This window comes from Salvelinus fontinalis, unplaced genomic scaffold, assembly GCF_029448725.1.
Source record: "Salvelinus fontinalis isolate EN_2023a unplaced genomic scaffold, ASM2944872v1 scaffold_0021, whole genome shotgun sequence".
In the NCBI taxonomy this organism is placed as follows: domain Eukaryota; kingdom Metazoa; phylum Chordata; class Actinopteri; order Salmoniformes; family Salmonidae; genus Salvelinus; species Salvelinus fontinalis.
The window spans coordinates 253,704-281,091 of NW_026600230.1; the positions used below are offsets into that span (position 1 = coordinate 253,704).

The 27,388-nt window shown below is 44.1% G+C and overlaps 2 protein-coding genes across 4 annotated transcripts; one reads left to right on the plus strand and one right to left on the minus strand.

Moving 5' to 3' along the window:
* Positions 1-1,651: 1,651 nt before the first annotated feature.
* Positions 1,652-5,176, minus strand: LOC129842178 (elongation of very long chain fatty acids protein 4-like). 3 transcript variants are annotated; one of them, XM_055910608.1, is made up of 3 exons: positions 4,976-5,176; positions 3,079-3,171; positions 1,652-2,015 (listed from the first exon to the last, which is right to left on the minus strand). In XM_055910608.1, the coding sequence occupies exons 2-3, from the start codon at positions 3,143-3,145 to the stop codon at positions 1,813-1,815; spliced, it is 270 nt and encodes an 89-aa protein (XP_055766583.1). In that variant the 5' UTR covers positions 3,146-3,171; positions 4,976-5,176; the 3' UTR covers positions 1,652-1,812. The 3 variants fall into 3 exon arrangements, with proteins under 3 accessions (XP_055766583.1, XP_055766581.1, XP_055766580.1); XM_055910606.1 differs by lacking the exon at positions 4,976-5,176 and adding an exon at positions 4,702-4,792 and having other exon boundaries at positions 1,653-2,015; XM_055910605.1 differs by lacking the exon at positions 4,976-5,176 and adding an exon at positions 4,242-4,448 and having other exon boundaries at positions 1,661-2,015.
* Positions 4,840-26,897, plus strand: prelid3a (PRELI domain containing 3A). The gene is made up of 7 exons (XM_055910604.1): positions 4,840-4,925; positions 6,563-6,731; positions 11,693-11,782; positions 11,888-11,958; positions 18,050-18,152; positions 22,288-22,364; positions 22,607-26,897. Exons 1-6 carry the CDS (start codon positions 4,894-4,896, stop codon positions 22,357-22,359), a joined length of 537 nt encoding a protein of 178 aa, XP_055766579.1. The 5' UTR covers positions 4,840-4,893; the 3' UTR covers positions 22,360-22,364; positions 22,607-26,897.
* The last annotated feature ends 491 nt before the right edge of the window (positions 26,898-27,388 follow it).

The window sequence follows — 27,388 nt, forward strand, 5'->3', positions numbered from 1 at the left end:
GAGAAACTAAGAGCAGACAGATATCAACTAATGGAAACAGGGAATCTAAGGAGTCTTACACAACTAAATTAGACTTTGAAATGTTTTCTGAATGCTCAAAAAAGGTGAAAGTGAAATACAGTGGGGCAAAAAAGTATTTAGTCAGCCACCAATTGTGCAAGTTCTCCCACTTAAAAAGATGAGAGAGGCCTGTAATTCATCATAGGTACACTTCAACTATGACAGACAAAATGAGAAGAAAAAAATCCAGAAAATCACATTGTAGGATTTTTTATGAATTTATTTGCAAATTATGGTGGAAAATAAGTATTTTGTCAATAACAAAAGTTTATCTCAATACTTTGTTATATACCCTTTGTTGGCAATGACAGAGGTCAAACATTTTCTGTAAGTCTTCACAAGGTTTTCACACACTGTTGCTGGTATTTTGGCCCATTCCTCCATGCAGATCTCCTCTAGAGCAGTGATGTTTTGGGGCTGTTGCTGGGCAACATGGACTTTCAACTCCCTCCAAAGATTTTCTATGGGGTTGAGATCTGGAGACTGGCTAGGCCACTCCAGGACCTTGAAATGCTTCTTACGAAGCCACTCCTTCGTTGCCCGGGCGGTGTGCTTGGGATCATTGTCATGCTGAAAGACCCAGCCACGTTTCATCTTCAATGCCCTTGCTGATGGAAGGAGGTTTTCACTCAATCTCACGATACATGGCCCCATTCATTCTTTCCTTTACACGGATCAGTCGTTCTGGTTCCTTTGCAGAAAAACAGCCCCAAAGCATGATGTTTCCACCCCCATGCTTCACAGTAGGTATGGTGTTCTTTGGATGCAACTCAGCATTCTTTGTCCTCCAAACACGACGAGTTGAGTTTTTACCAAAAAGTTATATTTTGGTTTCATCTGACCATATGACATTCTCCCAATCTTCTTCTGGATCATCCAAATGCTCTCTAGCAAACTTCAGACGGGCCTGGACATGTACTGGCTTAAGCAGGGGGACACGTCTGGCACTGCAGGATTTGAGTCCCTGGCGGCGTAGTCTGTTACTGATGGTAGGCTTCGTTACTTTGGTCCCAGCTCTCTGCAGGTCATTCACTAGGTCCCCCTGTGTGGTTCTGGGATTTTTGCTCACCGTTCTTATGATCATTTTGACCCCACGGGGTGAGATCTTGCGTGGAGCCCCAGATCGAGGGAGATTATCAGTGGTCTTGTATGTCTTCCATTTCCTAATAATTGCTCCCACAGTTGATTTCTTCAAACCAAGCTGCTTACCTATTGCAGATTCAGTCTTCCCAGCCTGGTGCAGGTCTACACTTTTGTTTCTGGTGTCCTTTGACAGCTCTTTGGTCTTGACCATAGTGGAGTTTGGAGTGTGACTGTTTGAGGTTGTGGACAGGTGTCTTTTATACTGATAACAAGTTCAAACAGGTGCCATTAATACAGGTAACGAGTGGAGGACAGAGGAGCCTCTTAAAGAAGAAGTTACAGGTCTGTGAGAGACAGAAATCTTGCTTGTTTGTAGGTGACCAAATACTTATTTTCCACCATAATTTGCAAATAAATTCATTAAAAATCTTACAATGTGATTACAGGCATCTCTCATCTTTTTAAGTGGGAGAACTTGCACAATTGGTGGCTGACTAAATACTTTTTTGCCCCACTGTATATAATATTCAACAACTCTTGGAGGACAATGAAAGTTGATTTAAGTTAGTCTCCAGTCTCTTGTGACAGATTAAATCGAGAAACTGGCCAGACCAGCAAACACACAATATTTGGTATCTGGATGTGATGAGATGAGATTTAAATAAAAGTTTAAACGTCCCCCACCTCTTTGCAGATGAAGAAGTTGAAGACGACCATGCTGAAGTTGTAGAGGATGAGTGTCTTCTTGAGCTGGAAGGGTTCTCTGTTCTGCATGTACTTGGGCCCCAGCCACAGGAACAGCAGGTAGGATGAACTGATGGCCAGCGTTGGGAGGGGGTTGTCCATCAGGGGCCATTTCTCCACTCGTTTGTCTGGGGGACAGTACAATATACTCAGTATTATCGCCATGATAAAAGGTGAGTAATATAAACATCTGACATTTCTTCCTCTACACTGAACAAAAATAGAAACGCAAACATGTAAAGTGTAGGTTCCATGTTTCATGAGTTGAAATAAAAAATAAAAATCCCCAAAATGTTCCATACACGCACAAAAATACGTATTTATCTCAAATGTTGTGCACAAATTTGTACCCATCCCTGGTAGTGAGCATTTCTACTTTGCCAAGATAATCGAGCCACCTGACAGGTGTTGCATATCAAGAAGCCGATTAAACAGCATGATCATTACACAGGTGCACCTTGTGCTGGGGGACAATAAAAGGCCACTCTAAAATGGGCAGTTTTGTCACCCAACACAATGCCACAGACGTGTCAAGCTTTGAGGGAGTGTGCAATTGGCATGCTGACTACAGGAACATCCACCAGAGCTGTTTCCAGATAATTGAATGTTCATTTCTCTACCATAAGCCGCCTCCAACGTTGTTTTTTTTAAATTTGGCAGTACGTCCAATTGGCCTCACAACCGCAGACCAAGTGTGTAACCACGGCAGCCCAGGACCTCCACATCCGTCTTCTTCACCTGCGGGATCGTCTGGGGGGTGGGGGGGTATTTCTGTCTGTAATAAAGCCCTTTTCTGGAGGATAACTCATTCTGATTGGCTGGGCCTGGGCCTGGGTGGGACTGATCTCCTTCTATGAACTGTAACTCAGTAAAATGGTTGAAATTGTGGCATGTTGCGTTCATATTTTTGTTCAGTGTAGAAAGAGAAAGAGACTTGTATTCTGAGATTCTCGCAAACAAAGATCAAGATTAAACCTCTCTCTAATAAACACACACACACACACACACAAACACACACACACACACACACACACACACACACACACACACACACACACACACACACACACACACACACACACACACACACACACACACACACACACACACACACACACACACACACACACACACACACACACACACACACACACACACACACACACACACACACGGGAGTGTGAGGATTACCTGCGATGGTAAGGGCCCATTTATATAAATTAATGGTATCATTTATCAGATGTGTGGTGAGCTCCATCTTTGCAGGCCAGTATCGGAGTTCCCCTGGCAGAAAGACACACGGAGAAGACAGCAGAAGAGCTCAGTAAAACATCCTCGGGTGTTTTAACATCATCCAGCTATCACTGAACACTACCACGTAGCCCCCCCCCCCCCCCCCCCCCCCCATCTGTTGAGGAGGTCATCCTCTCTCTGACAGCTTCTACAGTATTACTGGGATGAAATAGGAGGCGTAGAGCTTCTTGGAATAACTCTGGGCTTCATTCGGTCAATTATTAAGCCATTTCATTTCGGCTATTCTTATCCAGCAACATTTCTCTGCACAAGTTCAACGATGTATCTACAGTCCTTCCGCACATTCTGCTGTTAAAGTAAACAAATAGACTTCCATCAATATCTATCCGTTCCTGACAGACCGTGGGGAGAGAGAGGATGGGGGCGGCGATTCTGCTGCTGCACTGTTCTGCTCCGTGACGTGATAGACGAATGGTCCTCTATTCTAGCGACGCACAAATACCTGGCTGACACCGCTTTTTGACTCGTGGGTCTGACTGTCCGCACCGTCGCTAACCGGCATCCAATCTGTAGTCCTATGCTATTTCCTTCAAAACTACAATTAGATGTTACATTCCGACATGTTTTATATCCAACCAGGTCTTTGCAGAGTGCGCGAACAGAGTAGTAATAATATAGTATATTGGCCTAGAGCGCGTGGATAACACCGTGTGATTTAATGATCTCTGAACGGTAGCCTAAATATGACGCTGCCCCCCCCCCTCCTTCTGACCAGCAACCAAGCCGTATTTAATCTGATGGGAATAATGCATTATGACCAATTAAAATATAGGCATATTACAAAAAATATATGTCTGGATATTTGAGTAGGGTAGAATAGGCAACATAGATGATTAGCATTGTGGCCCTCCACGACACTGTGATAACACGGCAATGTGCTATTCATTGATCATACATGGACCATTTCCCAATCCTATAATTCGAACCATAAAATAAAGGAAAACGAGCAAGCTAGCTAATTGTATCCAGTAAAATAAGTCAAATATAGCGAAACTCTGCGCACTATTATTTGATGAGAATGAAGATTCTTGTTCTCTTACCGTGTCGACAGATAGGGCTATACACGGTCCTTATATTGTGACACTCAGTACAAGGTCATGCAATCTTAATAGTTCCACAGTTTCGGCTACCCAAAACTCTAATATATATTTTTATATATATCCGCGGTTATGTTCCTATATAAGACTAGTTAACATAACGGCCGAAAAGAGAAATCCGTTATACAGGCAACATAATGACTGCAACCCTTTTCACTGCAGCTGGAAACGGTTCTCCGGTGCTACTCGTTGGACTGATGACAGACACGGTTTGATGGTGCGCATGCGTAGACCTGTAGTCGAATGCAGCAGTAGTGGAGACCGGGAATATGTAACCGACCTCTCCGTTGTGATCTTGGCTGTACATCATAGGCTACCTGAGGATTTTCCCCATCCTTGATCTGTATGCGCTATGAACGGTGTACGTGGATATTTTCCTCAGTGTTTTATAGCCTTTACGTACCGGCCTAGTTGAGTCGTAACGAAACGACAAGAAGTCCCTTTATTTGTGATGATCGTTTCTACTTGTTGTCTATGGACCGGATCCACCATACAATGATAGGCACTGAAGATATGTCCCCGTAGCAAAGGGGCCGGTAACGAACGGATATATCGAACATTCTCCTTTAAGGAGAAGGTCAGAGAAAACGGAAACATGAAGATCTGGAGTACAGAACATGTTTTCAGGTTAGTAGGCCAAGAGTCTCTAAACCGAGCATATAGATAGGCTAGCTTACCGTTACCGTTAAATGCAGTGTTGCTTGCTTGTACAACCGTTGTCTTTTATTTTAATTATTTGAATCTTTATCGTTCCAAATGTTAGTCTACATTAGAGGCTTGTCGAAATGAGCGCAGAGCAGCGATGCGATCCGACATTGTTCCCTCTCCCATTGAGCATGTGGTCCCGGTGAGGTCCCGGTGAGGTCCCGGTGTTGTGCCGAAAATACACGGTATTTTTAAATTCTCCCCCTGACAGAATTTGAACCCGGTATTTTTGAAAGTGTAAGGATAATAATTCAGCCATAGTTGTTCTGAAATGTTTATTGCTTGCCAACATTGTACTCCCTCCTCTATGTTTAATATAACACACACACATACATTTAATTATTAATTTCGGTTGCCTATCCTGACGTGAACTTTGTTCTATAGAAAGTATTTGACTCTGATGTGTGCCGCAGAAAGTATTTGAATCTAGCCACAAAATGAAGGACATTAGAAGGGGGGGGGGGGGATTCTATCAGGGGGGAGATTTTCGGTACCAGTTTTACAAAGTATCACTGTCACACAAAGGTTTGAACGTGTCTTTTATGTTGTTCTACAATGTGTCAGTTGTGTGAAACGGGTAGCCAAACGTTTATGATTAAAGGGATAGTGGCCAAACGTTTATGATTAAAGGCATAGTGGCCAAACGTTTATGATTAAAGGCATAGTGGCCAAACGTTTATGATTAAAGGCATAGTGGCCAAACGTTTATGATTAAAGGCATAGTGGCCAAACGTTTATGATTAAAGGCATAGTGGCCAAACGTTTATGATTAAAGGCATAGTGGCCAAACGTTTATGATTAAAGGCATAGTGGCCAAACGTTTATGATTAAAGGGATAGTGGCCAAACGTTTATGATTAAAGGGATAGTGGCCAAACGTTTATGATTAAAGGGATAGTGGCCAAACGTTTATGATTAAAGGGATAGTGGCCAAACGTTTATGATTAAAGGGATAGTGGCCAAACGTTTATGATTAAAGGGGTAGTGGCCAAGCGTTTACGATTTAAAGGGATAGTTAATTCAAAATCCCCCAATATGCTCTCACACCAAACCTAATTGAACCACAAGGTGGTCCTGTCTAGCTCGGTTGGTAGCACATGGCACGTAGAAAGCCAGGATAATGGGTTTGATTCCCGGGACCCATCCATGTGTAACATGGTGGGGCCTGTTCGGCATCGTACGAGCGGTCAGTAAGCTACTCCTCTCTCTCTCAGTCTGTCAGCATGACTGCCAGTTGCTTTGGATAATAGCATTTGAATAAATGGCATAAATGATTGAAACAACACATTTTGAAGATAACTACAGGTCTAATGATTATGATATTGCATGACCATTTTATCTTGTTCAGTAACCTGGCTGTTATTCTGTAAATGCTTTAGTAACTGGGCCATATTCACAATGTTTAACCTGGTGTGTCAAAGGGCCATATTACCATGTTTAGTGACCTGACTGATTTTCCTGTACTTAGAGACAGTGATCAAGGCAGCGATGAGGAAATACCCTAACCACATGAACCCTAACAGTCCTCCTCTCTCTGTCTCTCTTATTTTCTGACTGTAGCTACCCGTGGGAGACGGTGATCAAGGCGGCGATGAGGAAGTACCCTAACCCCATGAACCCTAACGTGGTGGGAGTGGATGTGTTGGACAGGAACCTGGACACTGATGGACGGCTCCACAGCCACAGACTCCTCAGCACCGAGTGGGGCCTGCCCGGCATCGTACGAGCGGTCAGTAATATTCTCTCTCTCTCTCTCTCTCTCTCTCTCTCTCTCTCTCTCTCTCTCTCTCTCTCTCTCTCTCTCTCTCTCTGTGTGTGTGTGTACAGTCTGTCAGTCCTTTCTCTCTCTCCTAGTCTGGTGGTACAGTCTGTCAGTCCTTTCTCTCTCTCCTAGTCTGGTGGTACAGTCTGTCAGCCCTTTCTCTCTCCTAGTCTGGTGGTACAGTCTGTCAGTCCTTTCTCTCTCCTAGTCTGGTGGTACAGTCTGTCAGTCCTAGCCAATGAAACAGAGGTTGTTCTTAGACCTGGACACTTGGGTTAGCTCTCCAAGCTAATACCTGGGCTTCGGCTCAGTGCACAACCACAGTCTTGTGTGGTGCCTCTTCTAACCCTATTTCTAGTCTTGTTAGACTCACCGGACAGTTTATTAGGTACACCCATCTAGTACCTGGTCGAACCTCCCTTTGCCTCCAGAACAGCCTGAATTCTTCAGGGCGTGGATTCTACAAGCTGTCCGAAATGTTGAAACGTTGTTCAATTAGTATCAAGGGACCTAACGTGTGCCAGGAAAACACTTCTCCAGCATCTTACATTTTTTCTGCGTCTCATGAATGTTCTTCTTTGTGATTCGAACACCTCAAACTTAGATCCGTCTGTCCATAACACTTTTTTCCCCCAATCATCCTCTCTTCAGTGTCTGTGTTCTTTTGCACATCTGAATCTTTTACTTTTATTGGCCAGTCTGAGATATGGCTTTTTCTTTGGAACTCTGCCTAGAAGGCCAGCATCCCGGAGTCGCCTCTTCACTGTTGACGTTGAGACTGGTGTTTTGCGGGTACTATTTAATGACGCTGCCAGTTGAAGACTTGTGAGGAAAACATTCCCCACAGCATTATACCACCAGCCTGTACCGTTGACACCAGGCACCATTACACCACCAGCCTGTACCGTTGACACCTGACACCATTACACCACCGGCCTGTACCGTTGACACCAGACACCATTACACCACCAGCCTGTACCGTTGACACCAGGCACCATTACACCACCAGACACCATTACACCACCGGCCTGTACCGTTGACACCAGGCACCATTACACCACCAGCCTGTACCGTTGTCACCAGGCACCATTACACCACCGGCCTATACCGTTGACACCAGGCACCATTACACCACCAGCCTGTACCGTTGACACCAGGCACCATTACACCACCAGCCTGTACCGTTGACACCAGGCACCATTACACCACAAGCCTGTACCGTTGACACCAGGCACCATTACACCACCGGCCTGTACCGTTGACACCAGGCACCATTATACCTCCGGCCTGTACCGTTGACACCAGGCACCATTACACCACCGGCCTGTACCGTTGACACCAGGCACCATTACACCACCGGCCTGTACCGTTGACACCAGGCACCATTACACCACCAGCCTGTACCGTTGACACCAGGCACCATTACACCACCAGCCTGTACCGTTGACACCAGGCACCATTACACCACCAGCCTGTACCGTTGACACCAGGCACCATTACACCACCAGCCTGTACCGTTGACACCAGGCACCATTACACCACCAGCCTGTACCGTTGACACCAGGCACCATTACACCACCGGCCTGTACCGTTGACACCAGGCATCATTACACCACCAGCCTGTACCGTTGACACCAGGCACCATTACACCACCGGCCTGTACCGTTGACACCAGGCACCATTACACCACCAGCCTGTACCGTTGACACAAGACACCATTTCACCACCAGCCTGTACCGTTGACACCATTACACCACCAGCCTATACCGTTGACACCAGACACCATTACACCACCAGCCTGTACCGTTGACACCACCGGCACCATTACACCACCAGCCTGTACCGTTGACACCAGACACCATTACACCACCAGCCTGTACCGTTGACACCACCGGCACCATTACACCACCGGCCTGTACCGTTGACACCAGGCACCATTACACCACCAGCCTGTACCGTTGACACCAGGCACCATTACACCACCAGCCTGTACCGTTGACACCAGGCACCATTACACCACCAGCCTGTACCGTTGACACCAGGCACCATTACACCACCGGCCTGTACCGTTGACACCAGGCACCATTACACCACCGGCCTGTACCGTTGACACCGGGCACCATTACACCACCGGCCTGTACCGTTGACACCGGGCACCATTACACCACCGGCCTGTACCGTTGATACCAGGCACCATTACACCACCGGCCTGTACCGTTGACACCAGGCACCATTACACCACCGGCCTGTACCGTTGACACCAGGCACCATTACACCACCAGCCTGTACCGTTGACACCAGGCACCATTATACCACCAGCCTGTACCGTTGGCACCATTACACCACCAGCCTGTACCGTTGACACCAGGCACCATTACACCACCAGCCTGTACCGTTGACACCAGACACCATTACACCACCAGCCTGTACCGTTGACACCATGCACCATTACACCACCAGCCTGTACCGTTGACACCAGGCACCATTACACCACCAGCCTGTACCGTTGACACCAGGCACCATTACACCACCAGCCTGTACCGTTGACACCAGGCACCATTATACCACGAGCCTGTACCGTTGACACCAGCCTGTACCGTTGAGCCTGTACCGTTGACACCAGCCTGTACCGTTGACACCAGGCAGGATGGGACCATGGACTCATGCTGCTTACGCTAAATCCTGACTCTGTCATCAACATGACGCAACAGGAACCCGGGATTGGTCGGACCAGGTGATGTTTTTCCACTCCTCGGTTGTCCCGTGTTGATGATGGCGTGACCGCTGGAGCCTCTTCTTCTTGGTTTTTAGCTGATAGCAGTGGAACCCAGGGTGGTCGTCGGCTGCCGTAGTCCATCCGTGACAAGAACCCGACGACTTGTGCGTTCTGAGATGCCGTTCTGCCCTCCACTGTTGTACTGCGTCGTTATTTGCCTGTTAGCTTGTTAGCATGTTAGCATGTTAGCTTGTTAGCTTGTTAGCTTGTTAGCTTGCACCATTCTTGCCATTTTCCTTCGACCTCTCATCAACGAGCTGTTTTCACCCACAGCACTGCCCCTGACTGGATGTTTTTCTATTAGTCTCTCTGTTCTCGGTAAAACCCCTGAAACATTGTCGTGCGTGAAAAGCCCAGGATGCCCGGCGGGCCCGGCGCCGACGATCATCCCACGCTCAAAGTCGTTTAGGTCCCTCGTTTTGCCCCGTTCGAACGTTCAATCAAACAGTAACTGAATGCCTCGATGCCTGTCTGCCTGTTTTTATATAGCAAGCCACGGTCACATGACTCACTGTCTGTAGGAGCGTACCATTTCTGTGAACGGGGGGGTTGTACCTCTGAGTATGTATATGTATATACACTACCGTTCAGAAGTTTGGGGTCACTTAGAAATGTCCTTGTTTTCCATGAAAAATATACATGAAATGAGTTGCAAAATGAATAGGAAATATAGTCAAGATGTTGACAAGGTTATAAATAATTATGTTTAATTGAAATAATAATTTATTTCGTCAAAGAATCCTTCATTTGCAGCAATTATGGCCTTGGTAGACCTTTGGTATTCTAGTTGTCAGTTTGTTGAGGTAATCTGAAGAGATGTCACCCCCATGCTTCATGAAGCACCTCCCACAAGTTGGATTGGCTTGATGGGCACTTCTGACGTACCATACGGTCAAGATGCTCCCACAAAAGCTCGAATAGGGTTGAGATCAGGTGACTGTGCTGGCCACTCCATTATAGATAGAATACCAGCTGACTGCTTCTTCCCTAAATAGTTCTTGCATAGTTTGGAGCTGTTGTCCTGTTGAAGGAGGAAATCGGCTTCAATTAAGCGCCATCCACAGGGTATGGCATGGCGTTGCAAAATGGAGTGATAGCCTTCCTTCTTTAAGATCCCATTTGCCCTGTACAAATCTCCCACTTTACCACCACCAAAGCACCCCCAGACCATCACATTGCCTCCACCACACTTGACAGATGGCATCAAGCACTCCTCCAGCATCTTTTCATTTTTTCTGCGTCTCACAAATGTTCTTCTTTGTGATTCGAACACCTCACACTTAGATTCGTCTGTCCATAACACTTTTTTCTAATCTTCATCTGTTCAGTGTCTGTGTTCTTTTGCCCATCTTTCTTAATCTTTTATTTTTATTGGCCAGTCTGAGATATGGCTTTTTCTTTGCAACTCTGTCTAGAAGGCCAGCATCCCGGAGATGCCTCTTCACTGTTGACGTTGACACTGGTGTTTTGCGGGTACTATTTAATGAAGCTGCCTGGTTGAGGACTTGTGAGGCGTCTGTTTCTCAAACTAGACACTCTAATGTACTTGTCCTCTTGCTCAGTTGTGCACCGGGGCCTCCCACTCCTCTTTCTATTCTGGTTAGAGCCAGTTTGCGCTGTTCTGTGAAGGGAGTAGTACACAGGGTTGTACGAGATCTTCAGTTTCTTGGCAATTTCTCGCATGGAATAGCCTTCATTTCTCAGAACAAGAATAGAAGGCCGAGTTTCAGAAGAAAGGTCTTTGTTTATGGACATTTTGAGCCTGTAATCGAACCCACAAATGCTGATGCTCCAGATACTCAACTAGTCTAAAGAAGGCCAGTTTTATTGTTTCTTTAATCAAAACAACAGTTTTCAACAGTTTTCAGCCTTTAAAATGATCAACTTGGATTAGCTAACACAACGTGCCATTGGAACACAGGAGTGATGGTTGCTGATAATGGGCCTCTGTACGCCTATGTAGATATTCCATTAAAAATCAGCCGTTTCCAGCTACAATAGTCATTTTCAACATTAACAATGTCTACACTGTATTTCTGATCAATTTACGTTATTGTAATGAACAAAAAAATTGAGGACATTTCTAAGTGACTCCAAACTTTTGAACGATAGTGTGTGTATATATAGACTGACCTGAATGTTTCTCTGGTAGATCTTGGGGACCGGTCATACCCGGACGTACGTCAAGGAGCACTCCATCGTAGATCCTGAGGAGAAAAAGATGGAGCTTTATTCAACAAATGTGAGTGGAAAGCGGTCCCTTCTCTTGTATAAATCAGGTTTCTGTTGTCGGTGGTATCTTCATGAACGTTTCATACAAACTATTGTCTTCTTCTTCGTCCCGCAGATAACTCTAACCAATCTGGTGTCGGTGGATGAAAGACTGGTTTACAGACCTCATCCAGACAACCCAGAGGTGTAAGTAGAAGCAAAGACCCAACCTAGCATGCTAACACATTACAACCTAGCATGCTAATACATTACAACCTAGCATGCTAATACATTACAACCTACATTACAACCTAGCATGATAACACATTACAACCTAGCATGATAACACATTACAACCTACATTACAACCTAGCATGATAACACATTACAACCTAGCATGATAACACATTACAACCTACATTACAACCTAGCATGATAATACATTACAACCTAGCATGATAATACATTACAGCCTAGCATGATAACACATTACAACCTACATTACAACCTAGCATGATAATACATTACAGCCTAGCATGATAATACATTACAGCCTAGCATGATAACACATTACAACCTACATTACAACCTAGCGTGATAATACATTACAGCCTAGCATGCTAATACATTACAACCTAGCATGATAACACATTACATCCTAGCATGCTAACACATTACAACCTAGCATGCTAACACATTACAGCCTAGCATGATAACACATTACAACCTACATTACAACCTAGCATGATAATACATTACAGCCTAGCATGATAATACATTACAGCCTAGCATGATAACACATTACAACCTACATTACAACCTAGCATGATAATACATTACAACCTAGCGTGATAATACATTACAACCTAGCATGATAATACATTACAACCTAGCATGATAATACATTACAACCTAGCATGATAATACATTACAACCTAGCATGATAATACATTACAACCTAGCGTGATAATACATTACAACCTAGCGTGATAATACATTACAACCTAGCGTGATAATACATTACAACCTAGCATGATAACACATTACAACCTAGCGTGATAACACATAACAACCTAGCATGATAATACATTACAATCTAGCATGATAATACATTACAACCTAGCGTGATAATACATTACAGCCTAGCATGATAATACATTACAACCTAGCGTGATAATACATTACTACATTACAACCTAGCATGATAATACATTACAACCTAGCATGATAATACATTACTACATTACAACCTAGCATGATAATACATTACAACCTAGCATGATAATACATTACTACATTACAACCTAGCATGATAATACATTACAACCTAGCGTGATAACATATTACAACCTACCATGATAATACATTACAACCTAGCATGATAATACATTACAACCTAGCATGATAATACATTACAACCTACCATGATAATACATAACTACATTACAACCTACCATGATAATACATTACAACCTACCATGATAATACATTACAACCTAGCGTGATAACACATGACAACCTAGCGTGATAATACATTACTACATTACAACCTAGCATGATAATACATTACAACCTAGCATGATAATACATTACTACATTACAACCTAGCATGATAATACATTACAACCTAGCGTGATAATACATTACAACCTAGCATGATAATACATTACAACCTAGCGTGATAATACATTACAACCTAGCATGATAACACATTACAACCTAGCGTGATAATACATTACAACCTATCATGATAATACATTACAACCTAGCGTGATAATACATTACAACCTATCATGATAATACATTACAACCTATCATGATAATACATTACAACCTAGCGTGATAATACATTACAACCTAGCGTGATAATACATTACAACCTAGCGTGATAATACATTACAACCTAGCGTGATAATACATTACAACCTAGCGTGATAATACATTACAACCTAGCATGATAATACATTACAACCTAGCATGATAATACATTACAACCTACATTACAACCTAGCATGATAATACCTTACAACCTAGCATGATAATACCTTACAACCTAGCATGATAATACCTTACAACCTAGCATGATAATACCTTACAACCTAGCATGGTAATACCTTAGCAACCTAGCATGATAATACCTTACTACATTACAACCTAGCATGATAATACCTTACAACCTAGCATGATAATACCTTACTACATTACAACCTAGCGTGATAATACCTTAGCAACCTAGCATGATAATACCTTACTACATTACAACCTAGCATGATAATACCTTACAACCTAGCATGATAATACCTTACTACATTACAACCTAGCGTGATAATACCTTACAACCTAGCATGATAATACCTTACTACATTACAACCTAGCGTGATAATACCTTACAACCTAGCATGATAACACATTACAACCTAGCGTGATAATACATTACAACCTAGCGTGATAATACATTACAACCTAGCATGATAACACATTACTACATTACAACCTATCATGATAATACATTACAACCTATCATGATAATACATTACAACCTATCATGATAATACATTACAACCTAGCGTGATAATACATTACAACCTAGCGTGATAATACATTACAACCTAGCGTGATAATACATTACAACCTAGCGTGATAATACATTACAACCTAGCGTGATAATACATTACAACCTAGCGTGATAATACATTACAACCTAGCGTGATAATACATTACAACCTAGCATGATAATACATTACAACCTAGCATGATAATACATTACAACCTACATTACAACCTAGCATGATAATACCTTACAACCTAGCATGATAATACCTTACAACCTAGCATGATAATACCTTACAACCTAGCATGATAATACCTTAGCAACCTAGCATGATAATACCTTACTACATTACAACCTAGCATGATAATACCTTACAACCTAGCATGATAATACCTTACTACATTACAACCTAGCATGATAATACCTTACAACCTAGCGTGATAATACCTTACAACCTAGCGTGATAATACCTTACAACCTAGCATGATAATACCTTACAACCTAGCGTGATAATACCTTACAACCTAGCATGATAACACATTACAACCTAGCGTGATAATACATTACAACCTAGCGTGATAATACATTACAACCTAGCATGATAATACATTACAACCTAGCATGATAATACATTACAACCTAGCATGATAATACCTTACAACCTAGCATGATAATACCTTACAACCTAGCATGATAATACCTTACAACCTAGCGTGATAACACATTACAACCTAGCATGATAATACATTACAACCTAGCATGATAATACATTACTACATTACAACCTAGCATGATAATACATTACTACATTACAACCTAGCATGATAATACATTACAACCTAGCATGATAATACATTACAACCTAGCGTGATAATACATTACTACATTACAACCTAGCGTGATAACACATTACAACCTAGCGTGATAATACATTACTACATTACAACCTAGCATGATAATACATTACAACCTAGCGTGATAATACATTACTACATTACAACCTAGCGTGATAACACATTACAACCTAGCGTGATAACACATTACAACCTAGCATGATAATACATTACAACCTAGCATGATAATACATTACAACCTAGCGTGATAATACATTACTACATTACAACCTAGCATGATAATACATTACAACCTAGCGTGATAATACATTACTACATTACAACCTAGCGTGATAACACATTACAACCTAGCGTGATAACACATTACAACCTAGCATGATAATACATTACAACCTAGCATGATAATACATTACAAGCTAGCATGATAATACATTACAACCTAGCGTGATAACACATTACAACCTAGCGTGATAATACATTACAACCTAGCGTGATAATACATTACAACCTAGCATGATAATACATTACAACCTAGCATGATAATACATTACAACCTAGCGTGATAATACATTACAACCTAGCATGATAATACATTACAACCTAGCATGATAACACATTACTACATTACAACCTAGCATGATAATACCTTACTACATTACAACCTAGCATGATAATACCTTACTACATTACAACCTAGCGTGATAATACATTACAACCTACCATGATAATACATTACAACCTAGCATGATAATACATTACAACCTAGCATGATAATACATTACTACATTACAACCTAGCATGATAATACATTACAACCTAGCGTGATAATACATTACTACATTACAACCTAGCATGATAACACATTACAACCTAGCATGATAATACATTACAACCTAGCATGATAATACATTACAACCTAGCGTGATAACACATTACAACCTAGCGTGATAATACATTACAACCTAGCGTGATAATACATTACTACATTACAACCTAGCATGATAACACATTACAACCTAGCATGATAATACATTACAACCTAGCGTGATAATACATTACAACCTAGCATGATAATACATTACAACCTAGCATGATAATACATTACAACCTAGCATGATAATACCTTACAACCTAGCATGATAATGCATTACAACCTAGCGTGATAATACATTACAACCTAGCGTGATAATACATTACAACCTAGCATGATAATGCATTACAACCTAGCGTGATAATACATTACAACCTAGCATGATTCCACTTCATTTACAAATTAATCTTAACTTGTACAGCAACCTAACTATCTTGCCCCCCCCTCCACCCCTCCTCTGTCCCTCTCAGTGCTGTTCTAACTATCTTGTTCCCCCCCTCCACCTCTCCTCTGTCCCTCTCAGTGCTGTTCTAACTATCTTGTCCCCCCCTCCACCCCTCCTCTGTCCCTCTGTGCTGTTCTAACTATCTTGTTCCCCCCCTCCACCCCTCCTCTGTCCCTCTCAGTGCTGTTCTAACTATCTTGTTCCCCCCTCCACCCCTCCTCTGTTCCTCTCAGTGATGTTCTAACTATCTTGTTCCCCCCCTCCACCCCTCCTCTGTCCCTCTCAGTGCTGTTCTAACTATCTTGTTCCCCCCCTCCACCCCTCCTCTGTCCCTCTCAGTGCTGTTCTAACTATCTTGTTCCCCCCCTCCACCCCTCCTCTGTCCCTCTGTGCTGTTCTAACTATCTTGTTCCCCCCCTCCTCTGTCCCTCTCAGTGCTGTTCTAACTATCTTGTTCCCCCCCTCCACCCCTCCTCTGTCCCTCTCAGTGCTGTTCTAACTATCTTTTTCCCCCCCTCCCCCCCTCCTCTGTCCCTCTCAGTGCTGTTCTAACTATCTTGTTCCCCCCCCCTCCTCTGTCCCTCTCAGTGCTGTTCTAACTATCTTGTTCCCCCCTCCACCCCTCCTCTGTCCCTCTCAGTGCTGTTCTAACTATCTTGTTCCCCCCTCCCCCCCTCCTCTGTCCCTCTCAGTGCTGTTCTAACTATCTTGTTCCCCCCTCCACCCCTCCTCTGTCCCTCTCAGTGCTGTTCTAACTATCTTGTTCCCCCCCTCCACCCCTCCTCTGTCCCTCTCAGTGCTGTTCTAACTATCTTGTTCCCCCCCTCCACCCCTCCTCTGTCCCTCTCAGTGCTGTTCTAACTATCTTGTTCCCCCCCTCCACCCCTCCTCTGTCCCTCTCAGTGCTGTTCTAACTATCTTGTTCCCCCCCTCCACCCCCCCTCTGTCCCTCTCAGTGCTGTTCTAACTATCTTGTTCCCCCCCTCCACCCCTCCTCTGTCCCTCTCAGTGCTGTTCTAACTATCTTGTTCCCCCCCTCCACCCCTCCTCTGTCCCTCTCAGTGCTGTTCTAACTATCTTGTTCCCCCCCCCACCCCTCCTCTGTCCCTCTCAGTGCTGTTCTAACTATCTTGTTCCCCCCCTCCACCCCTCCTCTGTCCCTCTCAGTGCTGTTCTAACTATCTTGTTCCCCCCCTCCTCTGTCCCTCTCAGTGCTGTTCTAACTATCTTGTCCCCCCCCCCTCCTCTGTCCCTCTCAGTGCTGTTCTAACTATCTTGTTCCCCCCCTCCCCCCCTCCTCTGTCCCTCTCAGTGCTGTTCTAACTATCTTGTTCCCCCCTCCACCCCCTCCTCTGTCCCTCTCAGTGCTGTTCTAACTATCTTGTTCCCCCCCTCCACCCCTCCTCTGTCCCTCTCAGTGCTGTTCTAACTATCTTGTTCCCCCCCTCCACCCCTCCTCTGTCCCTCTCAGTGCTGTTCTAACTATCTTGTTCCCCCCCTCCACCCCTCCTCTGTCCCTCTCAGTGCTGTTCTAACTATCTTGTTCCCCCCCTCCACCCCTCCTCTGTCCCTCTCAGTACTGTTCTGACCCAGGAGGCTATCATCACAGTAAAAGGAGTCAGTTTGAGCAGTTACCTGGAGGGAATGATGGCCCGCAGAATGTCAGCTAACGCCAGAAAGGTGCTGTTGTGAAATGTTACTCTACAGAATCTACCTAAGCGATACTGATGTAACAATCCCGGAGCGTGTCCCAGCATGCAGCGTTTCCTTTATGCTTTCCTGACTGTGAAGAGAGACGGTCCACGGACCAAACTCTCATTAAACGTCTCTGTGTGGCTGACTTCGCCTATGTCTTCTCTGAAATAAGTCAGAAGCTAAGAGTTGGGATGCTATATCTAAGATCTTCTCTGTCCCTCTACTATCTCTATAGGGTTGGGATGCTATATCGAAGATCTTCTCTGTCCCTCCCTCTGTGTGTTATTATCTCTATAGGGTTGGGATGCTATATCTAAGATCTTCTCTGTCCCTCTACTATCTCTATAGGGTTGGGATGCTATATCTAAGCTCTTCTCTGTCCCTCTACTATCTCTATAGGGTTGGGATGCTATATCTAAGATCTTCTCTGTCCCTCCCTCTGTGTGTTATTATCTCTATAGGGTTGGGATGCTATATCTAAGATCTTCTCTGTCCCTCTACTATCTCTATAGGGTTGGGATGCTATATCTAAGATCTTCTCTGTCCCTCAACTATCTCTATAGGGTTGGGATGCTATATCTGAGATCTTCTCTGTCCCTCTACTATCTCTATAGGGTTGGGATGCTATATCTAAGATCTTCTCTGTCCCTCTACTATCTCTATAGGGTTGGGATGCTATATCTAAGCTCTTCTCTGTCCCTCTACTATCTCTATAGGGTTGGGATGCTATATCTAAGATCTTCTCTGTCCCTCCCTCTGTGTGTTATTATCTCTGTAGGGTTGGGATGCTATATCTAAGATCTTCTCTGTCCCTCTACTATCTCTATAGGGTTGGGATGCTATATCTAAGATCTTCTCTGTCCCTCCCTCTGTGTGTTATTATCTCTGTAGGGTTGGGATGCTATATCTAAGATCTTCTCTGTCCCTCTACTATCTCTATAAGGTTGGGATGCTATATCTGAGATCTTCTCTGTCCCTCTACTATCTCTATAGGGTTGGGATGCTATATCTAAGATCTTCTCTGTCCCTCTACTATCTCTATAGGGTTGGGATGCTATATCTAAGATCTTCTCTGTCCCTCTACTATCTCTATAGGGTTGGGATGCTCTATCTAAGCTCTTCTCTGTCCCTCTACTATCTCTATAGGGCTGGGATGCTATATCTAAGATCTTCTCTGTCCCTCAACTTTCTCTATAGGGTTGGGATGCTATATCTAAGATCTTCTCTGTCCCTCTACTATCTCTATAGGGTTGGGATGCTCTATCTAAGATCTTCTCTGTCCCTCTACTATCTCTATAGGGTTGGGATGCTATATCTAAGATCTTCTCTGTCCCTCTACTATCTCTATAGGGTTGGGATGCTCTATCTAAGATCTTCTCTGTCCCTCTACTATCTCTATAGGGTTGGGATGCTATATCTAAGATCTTCGATGTCCCTCTACTATCTCTATAGGGTTGGGATGATCTATCTAAGATCTTCTCTGTCCCTCTACTATCTCTATAGGGTTGGGATGCTATATCTAAGATCTTCTCTGTCCCTCTACTATCTCTATAGGGTTGGGATGCTCTAAGATCTTCTCTGTCCCTCTATCTCTATAGGGTTGGGATGCTATATCTAAGATCTTCTCTGTCCCTCTACTATCTCTATAGGGTTGGGATCCTCTATCTAAGATCTTCTCTGTCCCTCTACTATCTCTATATCTAAGATCTTCTCTGTGCCTCTACTATCTCTATAGGGTTGGGATGCTATATCTAAGATCTTCTCTGTCCCTCTACTATCTCTATAGAATTGGGATGCTATATCTAAGATCTTCTCTGTCCCTCTGCTATCTCTATAGGGTTGGGATGCTATATCTAAGATCTTCTCTGTCCCTCTACTTTCTCTATAGGGTTGGGATGCTCTATCTAAGATCTTCTCTGTCCCTCTACTATCTCTATAGGGTTGGGATGCTATATCTAAGATCTTCTCTGTCCCTCTACTATCTCTATAGAGTTGGGATGCTATATCTAAGATCTTCTCTGTCCCTCTGCTATCTCTATAGGGTTGGGATGCTATATCTAAGACATTCTCTGTCCTTCTACTATCTCTATAGTGTTGGGATACTATATCTAAGCTCTTCTCTGTCCCTCTACTATCTCTATAGGGTTGGGATGCTATATCTAAGGTCTTCTCTGTCCCTCTACTATCTCTATAGGGTTGGGATGCTATATCTAAGATCTTCTCTGTCCCCCTACTATCTCTATAGGGTTGGGATGCTCTATCTAAGATCTTCTCTGTCCCTCTACTATCTCTATAGGGTTGGGATGCTCTATCTAAGATCTTCTCTGTCCCTCTACTATCTCTATAGGGTTGGGATGCTCTATCTAAGCTCTTCTCTGTCCATCTACTATCTCTATAGTGCTGGGATGCTATATATAAGCTCTTCTCTGTCCCTCCCTCTGTGTGTTATTATCTCTGTAGGGTTGGGATGCTCTATCTAAGCTCTTCTCTGTCCCTCTACTATCTCTATTGGGTTGGGATGCTATATCTAAGCTCTTCTCTGTCCCTCTACTATCTCTATAGGGTTGGGATGCTCTATCTAAGATCTTCTCTGTCCCTCTACTATCTCTATTGGGTTGGGATGCTATATCTAAGCTCTTCTCTGTCCCTCTACTATCTCTATTGGGTTGGGATGCTATATTTAAGATCTTCTCTGTCCGTCCCTCTGTGTGTTATTATCTCTAGAGGGTTGGGATGCTCTATCTAAGCTCTTCTCTGTCCCTCTACTATCTCTATAGGGTTGGGATGCTATATCTAAGATCTTCTCTGTCCCTCTGCTATCTCTATAGGGTTGGGATGCTCTATCTAAGATATTCTCTGTCCCTCCCTCTGTGTGTTATTATCTCTATAGGGTTGGCATGCTCTATCTAAGCTCTTCTCTGTCCCTCTACTATCTCTATAGGGTTGTGATGCTATATCTAAGATCTTCTCTGTCCCTCTACTATCTCTATAGGGTTGGGATGCTCTATCTAAGATATTCTCTGTCCCTCTACTATCTCTATAGGGTTGGGATGCTATATCTAAGATCTTCGATGTCCCTCTACTATCTCTATAGGGTTGGGATGCTCTATCTAAGATCTTCTCTGTCCCTCTACTATCTCTATAGGGTTGGGATGCTATATCTAAGATCTTCTCTGTCCCTCTACTATCTCTATAGGGTTGGGATGCTCTAAGATCTTCTCTGTCCCTCTATCTCTATAGGGTTGGGATGCTATATCTAAGATCTTCTCTGTCCCTCTACTATCTCTATAGGGTTGGGATGCTCTATCTAAGATCTTCTCTGTCCCTCTACTATCTCTATAGGGTTGGGATGCTCTATCTAAGCTCTTCTCTGTCCCTCTACTATCTCTATTGGGTTGGGATGCTATATCTAAGCTCTTCTCTGTGCCTCTACTATCTCTATTGGGTTGGGATGCTCTATCTAAGATCTTCTCTGTCCCTCTACTATCTCTATAGGGTTGGGATGCTATATCTAAGCTCTTCTCTGTCCCTCTACTATCTCTATTGGGTTGGGATGCTATATCTAAGATCTTCTCTGTCCGTCCCTCTGTGTGTTATTATCTCTAGAGGGTTGGGATGCTATATCTAAGATCTTCTCTGTCCCTCTACTATCTCTATAGGGTTGGGATGCTATATCTAAGATCTTCTCTGTCCCTCTACTATCTCTATATCTAAGATCTTCTCTGTCCCTCTACTATCTCTATAGGGTTGGGATGCTATATCTAAGCTCTTCTCTGTCCCTCTACTATCTCTATAGGGTTGGGATGCTATATCTAAGATCTTCTCTGTCCCTCCCTCTGTGTGTTATTATCTATGTAGGGTTGGGATGCTATATCTAAGCTCTTCTCTGTCCCTCTACTATCTCTATAGGGTTGGGATGCTCTATCTAAGATCTTCTCTGTCACTCTACTGTCTCTATAGGGTTGGGATGCTATATCTAAGATCTTCTCTGTCCCTCTACTATCTCTATAGGGTTGGGATGCTCTAAGATCTTCTCTGTCCCTCTACTATTTCTATAGGGCTGGGATGCTCTATCTAAGCTCTTCTCTGTCCCTCCCTCTCTGTGTTATTATCTCTGTAGGGTTGGGACGCTATAGAGTGGATCATTCAGAACTCTGAAAGGGAGAACGTTCCTCTATGTGAGCTGTACTGACTCTGGTAACTACTCTTCTCTGGCCTAGCTTAGCAGCACATGACTGCATGCAGCTGAATGGTTTATTGAGACAATGGCCGTTATCCTGCTACTTTTCCTTTTTTCCCCATTTCAAGTTCTTCTATCTTGAAAGTTAGGACCACACAAGATCAAATACTTTGAACAATGAAATGGACAAACTGGTGAAAGCCTGTCAACTACTTTCTGTCGGTTTTTATAATAACACTTCTGCTATTGTTGCCTGCAGGAAGGGCCAATCAGAGGACTGTGTAGATTACATGATCAGGGACTATATCATCCTACACCAAGCAGCCAGCCCAGCCACACCTCCCACATGGCAGCCAGCCCAGCCACACCTCCCACATGGCAGCCAGCCCAGCCACACCTTCCACATGGCAGCCAGCCCAGCCACACCTCCCACATGGCAGCCAGCCCAGCCACACCTCCCACATGGCAGCCAGCCCAGCCACACCTCCCACATGGCAACCAGCCCAGCCACACCTCCCACATGGCAGCCAGCCCAGCCACACCTCCCACATGGCAGCCAGCCCTGCCACACCTCCCACATGGCAGCTGGGAATCAGAACACTCCCTGGTGACCAGACTACATAGAGGACATCACAACACTCCCTGGTGACCAGACTTCATAGAGGACATCACAACACTCCCTGGTGACCAGACTTCATAGAGGACATCACAACACTCCCTGGTGACCAGACTTCATAGAGGACATCACAACACTCCCTGGTGACCAGACTACATAGAGGACATCACAACACTCCCTGGTGACCAGACTACATAGAGGACATCACAACACTCCCTGGTGACCAGACTACATAGAGGACATCACAACACTCCCTGGTGACCAGACTTCATAGAGGACATCACAACACTCCCTGGTGACCAGACTACATAGAGGACATCACAACACTCCCTGGTGACCAGACTTCATAGAGGACATCACAACACTCCCTGGTGACCAGACTTCATAGAGGACATCACAACACTCCCTGGTGACCAGACTTCATAGAGGACATCACAACACTCCCTGGTGACCAGACTTCATAGAGGACATCACAACACTCCCTGGTGACCAGACTTCATAGAGGACATCACAACACTCCCTGGTGACCAGACTACATAGAGGACATCACAACACTCCCTGGTGACCAGACATCACAACACTCCCTGGTGACCAGACTACATAGAGGACATCACAACACTCCCTGGTGACCAGACTACATAGAGGACATCACAACACTCCCTGGTGACCAGACTACATAGAGGACATCACAACACTCCCTGGTGACCAGACTTCATAGAGGACATCACAACACTCCCTGGTGACCAGACTACATAGAGGACATCACAACACTCCCTGGTGACCAGACATCACAACACTCCCTGGTGACCAGACTACATAGAGGACATCACAACACTCCCTGGTGACCAGACTACATAGAGGACATCACAACACTCCCTGGTGACCAGACTACATAGAGGACATCACAACACTCCCTGGTGACCAGACTTCATAGAGGACATCACAACACTCCCTGGTGACCAGACTTCATAGAGGACATCACAACACTCCCTGGTGACCAGACTTCATAGAGGACATCACAACACTCCCTGGTGACCAGACTACATAGAGGACATCACAACACTCCCTGGTGACCAGACTACATAGAGGACATCACAACACTCCCTGGTGACCAGACTACATAGAGGACATCACAACACTCCCTGGTGACCAGACTTCATAGAGGACATCACAACACTCCCTGGTGACCAGACTTCATAGAGGACATCACAACACTCCCTGGTGACCAGACTACATAGAGGACATCACAACACTCCCTGGTGACCAGACTACATAGAGGACATCACAACACTCCCTGGTGACCAGACATCACAACACTCCCTGGTGACCAGACTACATAGAGGACATCACAACACTCCCTGGTGACCAGACTACATAGAGGACATCACAACACTCCCTGGTGACCAGACTTCATAGAGGACATCACAACACTCCCTGGTGACCAGACTTCATAGAGGACATCACAACACTCCCTGGTGACCAGACTTCATAGAGGACATCACAACACTCCCTGGTGACCAGACTTCATAGAGGACATCACAACACTCCCTGGTGACCAGACTACATAGAGGACATCACAACACTCCCTGGTGACCAGACTACATAGAGGACATCACAACACTCCCTGGTGACCAGACATCACAACACTCCCTGGTGACCAGACTACATAGAGGACATCACAACACTCCCTGGTGACCAGACTACATAGAGGACATCACAACACTCCCTGGTGACCAGACTTCATAGAGGACATCACAACACTCCCTGGTGACCAGACTTCATAGAGGACATCACAACACTCCCTGGTGACCAGACTTCATAGAGGACATCACAACACTCCCTGGTGACCAGACTACATAGAGGACGTCACAACACTCCCTGGTGACCAGACTTCATAGAGGACATCACAACACTCCCTGGTGACCAGACTTCATAGAGGACATCACAACACTCCCTGGTGACCAGACTACATAGAGGACATCACAACACTCCCTGGTGACCAGACTTCATAGAGGACATCACAACACTCCCTGGTGACCAGACTACATAGAGGACATCACAACACTCCCTGGTGACCAGACATCACAACACTCCCTGGTGACCAGACTTCATAGAGGACATCACAACACTCCCTGGTGACCAGACTACATAGAGGACATCACAACACTCCCTGGTGACCAGACTACATAGAGGACATCACAACACTCCCTGGTGACCAGACTACATAGAGGATATCACAACACTCCCTGGTGACCAGACTACATAGAGGACATCACAACACTCCCTGGTGACCAGACTTCATAGAGGACATCAGAACACTCCCTGGTGACCAGACTACATAGAGGACGTCACAACACTCCCTGGTGACCAGACTACATAGAGGACATCACAACACTCCCTGGTGACCAGACTACATAGAGGACATCACAACACTCCCTGGTGACCAGACTACATAGAGGACATCACAACACTCCCTGGTGACCAGACTACATAGAGGACATCACAACACTCCCTGGTGACCAGACTTCATAGAGGACATCACAACACTCCCTGGTGACCAGACTTCATAGAGGACATCACAACACTCCCTGGTGACCAGACTTCATAGAGGACATCACAACACTCCCTGGTGACCAGACTTCATAGAGGACATCACAACACTCCCTGGTGACCAGACTTCATAGAGGACATCTGGTGACTGCCTCCGTGCCCATATAGAATGTTGCTGGCTGTCAAGTCAACGATCAATAGAAACACAAGGGTTATTAATATATCATCAGAAAGACAGCGATCATTGATCCTTCCACAGAAAGACGTCCCTAATGAGGGATGGAGGACAACGTTGATGTCCAGGAGGATATTGATTGGATACAAAGGTCTATGATAGATATAGGTTAGCTTGCCATTTAGGATGCTATTTAGGGTGCTATTTAGGGTGCATATGTAGTGTGGATATAACCCCTCCCCACTCTAACATGTGAATCACATAGAAAAGCTACAAAATGTCATTCTCCATATGAAATGCGGATGGTATTTGATCTGGAAATGATCTACACTGTATGAAGTACGTATTCAACATTCTCTTATGGAAGGTTCTCCAGGAATCTGTCACAACATTCTCTTATGGCAGGTTCTCCAGGAATCTGTCACAGCATTCTCTTATGGAAGGTTCTTCAGTAATCTGTCACAGCATTCTCTTATGGAAGGTTCTCCAGGAATCTGTCACAGCATTCTCTTATGGGAGGTTCTCCAGGAATCTGTCACAGCATTCTCTTATGGGAGGTTCTCCAGGAATCTGTCACAGCATTCTCTTATGGGAGGTTCTCCAGGAATCTATCACAACATTCTCTTATGGGAGGTTCTCCAGGAATCTATCACAACATTCTCTTATGGGAGGTTCTCCAGGAATCTATCACAAATGTGAATGGTGTCTAGTAGTGTTTCATATTTAAACAAGAGTTTCTTTGACATTTAACACAATGGATATTTCTTTGCACGTAGATAGTCTAGGATTATGAAGGTATATACATTAAAGGAATGTACAGTGACCTCACATAGATAGTCTAGGATTATATAGTGCACTACTTTAGACCAGAGCCCTGTTCCCTACATAGTGCACTACCAGAGTCCTATGGCCAACTAAGACACTTAGCTTCTGTAAAATCTCTGCTTTACTGACTGGTGTTTATTTATAGCGTCTTCATATACTTGAATTATCACAGTTGATTTAATTGAATGTTAGAAAGATATTTATTTTTATAACATTGTGAAAATTATTATTATTATTTTTTTTTTTAACTTCAGTTCATTTTAGTAAATACTTTCGTGAAACACTTATTTTTCTTAAAATTGCATTGTTGGTTAATGGCTTGTAAATAAGCATTTCACATGTATTCAGCGCATGTGACAAATAAAATGTGATTTTGATTTGAAACCTGCTGTGGACTGGTTACTCTCTCTTTACATACACGCAAATTATTAGGAAATATGCAAAAAATGATGGCCTATTTAGTCAACCGTCACTGGCCAATGAATAGAGGACCATTCTGCATTACCATCACCGACCAGCCAATAGGACAGAAGATCACACTGCAGTAAAGTCAAGTCGCCAGTTGATGGCGTAATTGAGCTATGACTGACAGAATGCTGGACAACAAACAAACTGTTGATATGTTGAAAGGGAACTACAGTAGAGTGAAGGGAAACTACAGTAGAGTTGAAGGGAAACTACAGTAGAGTGTTGAAGGGAAACTACAGTAGAGTGTTGAAGGGAAACTACAGTAGAGTGTTGAAGGGAAACTACAGTAGAGTGTTGAAGGGAAACTACAGTAGAGTGTTGAAGGGAAACTACAGTAGTGTTGAAGGGAAACTACAGTAGAGTGTTGAAAGGCAACTACAGTAGAGTGTTGAAGGGAAACTACAGTA

Excerpts from the sequence above, each read along its gene's own strand:
- LOC129842178 (XM_055910608.1), bottom strand. The coding sequence starts at position 3,145 with ATGGAGCTCACCACACATCTGATAAATGATACCATTAATTTATATAAA. Across the intron at positions 2,016-3,078 it reads ATGGGCCCTTACCATCGCAG|ACAAACGAGTGGAGAAATGG; the intron begins GTAATCCTCACA and ends ACTGTCCCCCAG.
- prelid3a (XM_055910604.1), top strand. The coding sequence starts at position 4,894 with ATGAAGATCTGGAGTACAGAACATGTTTTCAG. Across the intron at positions 4,926-6,562 it reads AGTACAGAACATGTTTTCAG|CTACCCGTGGGAGACGGTGA; the intron begins GTTAGTAGGCCA and ends TTCTGACTGTAG. Across the intron at positions 18,153-22,287 it reads TGTCAGCTAACGCCAGAAAG|GGTTGGGACGCTATAGAGTG; the intron begins GTGCTGTTGTGA and ends TTATCTCTGTAG.